General features: G+C 39.1%; 1 protein-coding gene across 2 annotated transcripts in view; it reads left to right on the plus strand.

The window, feature by feature from the left end:
- kcnh1a (potassium voltage-gated channel, subfamily H (eag-related), member 1a) overlaps positions 1–7,242 on the plus strand; it is a 51,633-nt gene that overhangs the window by 32,695 nt on the left and 11,696 nt on the right. For both annotated transcript variants that reach the window (XM_005727292.1, XM_005727293.1), the window contains one exon: positions 6,129–6,328. In XM_005727292.1, the coding sequence (XP_005727349.1) occupies positions 6,129–6,328 (200 nt within the window). The remainder of the gene's footprint in view (positions 1–6,128; positions 6,329–7,242) is intronic.

A 7,242-nucleotide genomic window follows, 5' to 3' on the forward strand; every position in this document is an offset into this window, starting at 1 on the left:
ACACACACACATATATTGTTTTTTCCCCATCCTCTCTGTCTGACCCTAATTTTCATTACAGAAAACACCTTTACTAATCTCACAGAGCTCATTTCTTCCATTTCCTTCAAACCAGAGACTTTGTCAAATACATACCCTCATTTTCTTAATCATCCACCAGGGTCACTGCTGATTGACTCCTTGCTCACTCAGGAATCTGCTCAGAGACACTCTGTTTCCGTGATATCTAGCCTCATTGTTTCTCCTGATAGTGCTCGGATGGCTCATCCTAAGCGGACCAGGGAGGAGGAAATAGGGGTACTGATACCAGATAGACAGTGAACCCTAATTTTTCATCCTCCATATATTTCATGGTTTATTTCAATGTGAGTATTCTTTTTAAAGTACACTACACAAATGCTTGGCTTGCGAAAATTTATCCAACCGCCAGCGACAGTTGCAATAGATGCCAACAGTCTTCAACCAACCATACTCACATGTTTTGGTCCTGTCCAAGCCTCTCTAATTTTTGGAGCCAAATATTTGACACTCTTGCTACAGTGCTGAATGTAGAACTTAGCCTTGACCCCTCCTCAGCTCAATTTGGTATCCCCCCACTTAAACTGACTAATATCCCATCTATAAAGTGTAGTGTACTTTCCTTTACAGCCCTATTACCCAGGTGTCTCAATCGACTCATAACAGCTGGCTCAGGGAAGTTTTGACTCACATCAAACTTGAAAAAATTAGATACTCTCTTGCAGGTTCTTGCAAGACATTTAATAAGATCTGGCAACCCTTCTTAGAATATTTAGACAAAACAATTATCTATTCAGAAAGTGATTAGATGCCCCCCAGGTTGCTTACTTTCTTATTTTATGCAGGGTTATTTTTGTTGTCTTGTTAAGAAGGGAGGGGGTACAGCATAATTTAGGCTCTGTAGATATCATCACAAGTTCTGCTAGTTGTTTAGGTTGTTATTGATGTCAACGGATTTCTAGTATTGCAAATATCCCACTGCCTGTTAATCCAAGGACACCAATATGTTCTGTATGTAAATAAAGAAAAAAAAGAATCTTGCCTCTGCATTTTAACAAAACATGTGATATGCTAAATGAGGCAGGTTTTCACAGCATGCCCTTCTTTCCACGTCTCAATATTTATAAGCTATCTCGTGTTTGTGTGGCTCATAAAACACTGTATGCCACAGTGCGGTGCCATTATGTGTGACTGCACGCAGAGAGCAACACCTCGGAGCAATAACTGACACTGCCAGATCAATTTAGCGCAGTGCTCCCTCCGATCCCTCTGCAATCACTCCTCACCTCCGCTGTACTTTTTTCAGCCACAATCTCAACCCTGAGACTTGGAGGAAGATTCAGCTCCCCCTTACTTTTTGGTTGCGCAGGTTTTATTAATACACTCTCTTGGGAACTGGCAAAACTCATCCGCACTTGTCTGTGTCTAAATTTTTCATTGTGAGCTACATATAATCTTAAAGCACAAATATCTAAAATCAGACAGCCTCGGGAGGATTCAGTAGTAGATGCAATCTAGTGTCGTCCATGGCTGTTCTCTATGAAATATAGATGCCCTGATACTGTTCTATTTTTACCAGCAGCACTGGATCGGTGCTGGCAGAAGAAGATCACAGTGTGACGAGGGATTGCGGGATGGCATGGGGAAAAGGAAGGGGGAGGCAGTGGGGGCACTATACATATGTCCTGTTTCTATAGCAACTGTTGGCCGGGGGCTTGAGTTTCTGACAACTGTCTTTTAACTACCTTCAAACAAGCCAGCTGTTGGACAGCGAGTGTCGTGTGATGAAGTTGCGTACGTCAGCAAGTAAAGAGCTGTTGGGAGCTAGATGAGGCTCCGCTCTGCAGGGATCGATTGAGTTTCCTTTGATACAGCATTCTCTGCTTATCAGAGACATCAGCATTGCCATCTGTGTTCAGGCTCCAGGAAGCAGCTACGCCAAACTTTTACAACTTCAAAAGAAATAGATTCTAAAATCATCATTTTACAAGGAGACGAATGTCATACTGTCTGTATATACCTCGATGTGCTTCTTGCTTTTCCTATCTTCCTACATAGATTGTGCTCTCTGGTGTGGACTTCGCTTCACTGTAAATCATTGCCTTAGATCAGGGTTGTCAAACATGTGACCTGTGGACCAAAACCTGCCCACCAAAGAGACAAATTTGGTCAACTGGTCAATTGCAAATACACTCCGGATAGGCCGCCCATCCATCATGGGGAAAATACAGTGAGACAAAAAAAATCACTGCCCTAAAGCCAATTTAAAATTACAGATTAATCTAGCATGTATGTCTTTGCAAAAAACCAAAATAAAACATGCAGGAACAAGGAGAATATGAGCATATAGAAAGGCACCAGCTGGCCAGTAGCTTTACTAACACGAGATAACAAGATTACGGGAATGTAAAGGTATTCCATAGAGTTTTGCTGGTCTGGCCCACTTGATATGACATCTCTGCTTAGACATTTGGCTGTCTGCCTGTAAATGTGCCAACCTATCATAGCCCCTGGCTTTGCCCCTCAAAACTTGGATATTAAGCTTTCTTTCTGTCTTTTTGAGACTCTTTTTTTTGTTAACTTGTCTATCTCTAAGTCCTGGTTCCTGAAGATTTTTTAACATACTCATAAAATCTTTCCATTATGTGGCTTCACTTCACGCACCAGAGCAGTTCGCTTAACAATAACACACAAATATGAAGAGATTAAACACATAATACAGAGACACAACTGCTACAAAGCAGCAGTGCAAGTGTGTGTGAGAAGAAAAACAATGTAGTATAGTATTAGAAGCGCTACTTGAATGTGCGTACACTTTAAGTGCTTTGGTCAGTAAAGACCAGTTTAGCTAATTTAAGAATAAGACGTGTCTAAGAGATTTTACACCCTGCTCTTTGAGCTGTAGTCCTGGTAAGGGTTAAGTGTCTGAAAGAAAGTGAAGAAATAATTTCTAATTCAAATGTAAGTTTTGAATTTGTACAAATTTAATACATACAAATAGATACCCCATTTTAGGGTCATATATAACAATACAATTGATGTGAAATTGTTTGGAGCAAAAAGGAAAAAGAAAAGCTGGAATAAAATTCACTCCACACAGAGAGGTCTCCATCCCTGGAAGGAATCCAATTTTTACAGATGATTAATCAGTAAATGAAGATTTCATACCGGGCATTTGCCCGGTGGGCCGATGGTGGTTTTTCATTTTTATGGGCCAATGTTTGTTTGTTTTTTTGTTTGTTTGTTTGTTTGTTGCAACAGTATAAACAATGAAAGGTGGTGCATTGGCCAGATGCTGGCAGATGTGTAAAATTAACTCAGTTGTTTGGTGCTGGCTATGGCGGAGCTTCCACAGAGGCCAGCAGGTGGATGAGGGAAAGGGGAGGCAGGAGGAGGAGAGACCCGAGGCGGCCGCCAGTCCGAGTGTCAGGTGAACTGAACTTCAGGTAAGAAGTTATGACCTGCAGTCTATCTGGGTCAGATATAAACCAAGTTAAGGTGGAGTTTATTTTCGTTGTGCTGACTTTTTACGGTCGGTTACAATCACTAGCTAGCATGACGGAGTTTATATTACTGCTGGGTGGGTGCTATGATGTTACTGATAGTAAACTTTATTTTGTTCATAAGTTTAGTTAGTAGAGTTGCCAATGGTCCCGTAAAAAACGGAATCGTCCCGTATTCAGAGAAAATATTACGCGTTTCGTATTGAGTTGAAAAGGAACACAGTTTGTCCCGGACTTCAGCTAGAATGAAAAATACACAAAGCTGCAGTTATTCTGTCTTTACGCTGCCAGCTGCCTCTTCTTCTCTCATTCTCTCCCCTCCCTCTGCTGTTGCTACTTCAATCATGAAACTGATCAATAATCAGCTGATCTGCTTTTCTCTCTTGCTTGTTTATCGCCCACTTTGCGCCAGAAAGAGGAAATCAGCGGATATCACGCTAAACAACGGCAGCACGTTAAAGCTTGATCAGCTGTTATTAGAATTTATTTAATATTAATTTCTAGTATCAGCTGATGCTGGAGCCACAGCTGTAAAAGCTGCTGGTCATGATATCGGTTTGAATGTCTGACGAGAGGGAAACATGAAGATGAAACCAGGAGATGTCCTTACTGAATCATCAGAGCTGTGATGGAGAAACAGGTTGACCTTTTAGGTGACATGAATGACTTGAAGGGAAGTTATGAACTGTTTCTGAGAGACAAATAACACCAGGATCCTTTTCTACATAGCTGACAGCTGGTAACTGTGCAGGGGCGGGTCTAGCAAAGTTTTGCCAGGGGGCCAGGTAGGGCATTAACAGGGAAAGGGGGGGTACAAAGAAATACTTTTTTTTCTTATTCTCATTTAAAATGTATAGCTTTTATTAAATAATTATCTGAATCTTACAACCAAAGTTTTTAACTCATGTAAAATGCATAGAAATCATACATATACCAACAAGACAGTGTACATCACTGTCACAACCACTGTCACAACAGCGTTTGTTTTCATTCAAAGGCTTTATGGCTTTTCCTGTAATACCTGGTGGGCTGCTCTCTAGTCAAAATGCCCAGGCTGATTTTTTTTTGTCCTAGTTCAGCCCTGGGCACGACACGCAGTGAATTAATCTAAGATCACATTAACATGTGTATCTCTGTATTAACAAACATGCCATATTGGCCCAGTTTCTTGTTCTTATCATTGTTGTGAGGAGACCATAAATAGCATTTGCTCATTTGTTCTAAAGCTAGGTTTCATGTCATGTCCTTTTAAACAGAATTTTGGGAAGAATTATTTATGCAAGATGGAGACAAAGAGATTAGGAAACTGATTTTTTTTACTGATGTTCATGTCTTTAAAAAGCAACACCTATCCAAGGTGTACCTCGCTTCTCTTACTTTGATAAGTTTGATGAGCAGCTAACAAGGTATCAACTATAATGAACGACTGAGTGACAGTAATAAAAAGGTGAAGTTGTGGTTATCCTGAGCCTGAAGGAGTTTTGAATGCTTTTTAATTAAACACAGTGGAAATGGCGTGGAAACGTAAAACGCAAAGGCCACGAAATGGTCCCAGGTAGCCCCAGGGGTTAATATTATTCCCTGTGCAGTTTTTCACCCCTTTGATTGTACGCTGTGAAATAAACAAACGTACACAAACAATTGCACAGGTTACTGTCATCATCTGAGGATAATTGAAATGTGTGGCTGGCATGTTTCCTCTCCGTCCCTTCTAGCAGGGCTAATTAGGGCTCCACTGCCAGGAGAACAGTGCACACACTGAGCAGACATCTGATGGCTTTGATCCACACATACACGCCAGCTGTTGCACCAGTTCAACCACCCAACCACCTTGGAGATGCTCTGCACTTCTCTTTCTGTTGCTTTTCATTTAATTCATCTATTACGAATTATGAAAACCATTATTTAGTGGGATGTAGCTGCATGGGGATGGATGGTTACACACAGTCACAATGAAGCTCTAATTATAGTTTTCCTTTTGGCAAGACTTTTGTTGATTATATTTGGAGGCAGTCATAGGTAGTAATAGTTAATTTCCCATGTGACAAATTCAAGCATAAACCACATAAAACAATATTAAGTCTTAAGGCACATTTGTTCAAAACTGAAATGTAAAAATAATTATAATCCTAAATTAAGCTTTTGGAAATTTTTATGTAATTGACAATGAATTTGTTGATTTGCTGGTTGTCTTCTTAAACCCCAATTGCTACTTTTTTGTCCTTGTAAACCAGGTTTTGGATGCTTTTAAGTCTTTTTATAATATTTTGACACCAACTACCATTTTTGTGTCCTTTTAAACAAGGAGAATTTTTTAAATTATTTTTATAAAAATATATTTTGTTACAGGTATATTTTTTGCTTTTTTAAACCAAATCTTAGATTTTTTTTTAAAATAATTTTTTCAGATCTATGAGGCTTTACTTATTTTTATATCCTGAATCTCTACAAATTGAGTTTTTTTTTTTAAAATCCAAAAGCATATATTTTTTTCCCATCATTTTCAATGGCAAATAACTGCCCTCATCATCTTCAAAGCTAAAAAAAATCTGTTATTTTAGATTTTCTCCTAACGTCTTCCTTTGTATTTTCTCTATATTCCCCCAGCCCTTCTTTATGCCACCATTTTTGGTAACGTGACAACGATTTTTCAGCAGATGTACGCCAACACAAATCGTTATCACGAGATGCTCAACAGTGTCCGGGACTTCCTGAAGCTCTACCAAGTTCCCAAGGGCTTAAGTGAAAGAGTAATGGACTACATTGCCTCCACCTGGTCCATGTCACGGGGCATAGACACTGAAAAGGTATGTCAATCTGCGCTCACTGGCTATTTATTTTTTGTTTCAAATTAACAGATGACGTTTTTTTGTTCTTGGTTGAAATGCTGAAATTTTAAATAATCTGCAAATAGCATATAGATGTTAAAAGCATAGGAGCACAGGGTAAATTATATACTGTAAATAACCTGTGTGTGTGTATGTATGTATATGTATATGTGTGTATATATATATATATATATATATATATATAGGTAAAATTTATGAGCTTGCTAAAAAGAGACACTGCTGTGGTGCTCATTCACCCATCCTCCTGAATTAAAATGATGCTAAAACGATCTGAGTGTGTTCAAATTAAGCATTAAAATCTGGAAGCGGAGACACTGAAATAGTGCCACTCTGGTTAATCACGAGCCAAAAAGCATTCATATCACTGCATCCCATTTAAATCCACTTATTATATCATTTCACCTCCAATTAGGCTCATAACTACAATGACACAGGGATTTTATTACAGGGAACACCACCTCAGTGATTCAACTTTAATGATTCTTATGCTCACTTATTTTGTTGTTCCTATGTTGAGGTTGAACTGCATGTATGGATCATCTTCTTCCTGCTCCTTTTTGAACATGAACTTTATTTGGAGTTGTGGTTGCTCGTTTTCCTTTTGTTTTGCTTTGTTCATTTGTCTCTTTTAATTCTATTTTGTTGTACTTTTTCAACATGTTCAAAATAAAGATTCAATCAATCAATCAATCAATCTATTTGTCTAGCTGAAGGCCTCACTAAAGGGTCTAAAAATGGCACATAATCCCTTTCTGCTTGACATTCATCTTCAAAGAGATGTGTTTTAAAGGCAGAACCCTGCAATGGCCTGGCATCCTGTTGATTAGCTGTGCTTGGAATGACATGCTGCCACTCAGTGACACTCAGCAGAG

Source organism: Pundamilia nyererei, unplaced genomic scaffold (assembly GCF_000239375.1).
Source record: "Pundamilia nyererei isolate P.nyererei 1_Seehausen unplaced genomic scaffold, PunNye1.0 scaffold00024, whole genome shotgun sequence".
Taxonomy (NCBI): Eukaryota; Metazoa; Chordata; class Actinopteri; order Cichliformes; family Cichlidae; genus Pundamilia; species Pundamilia nyererei.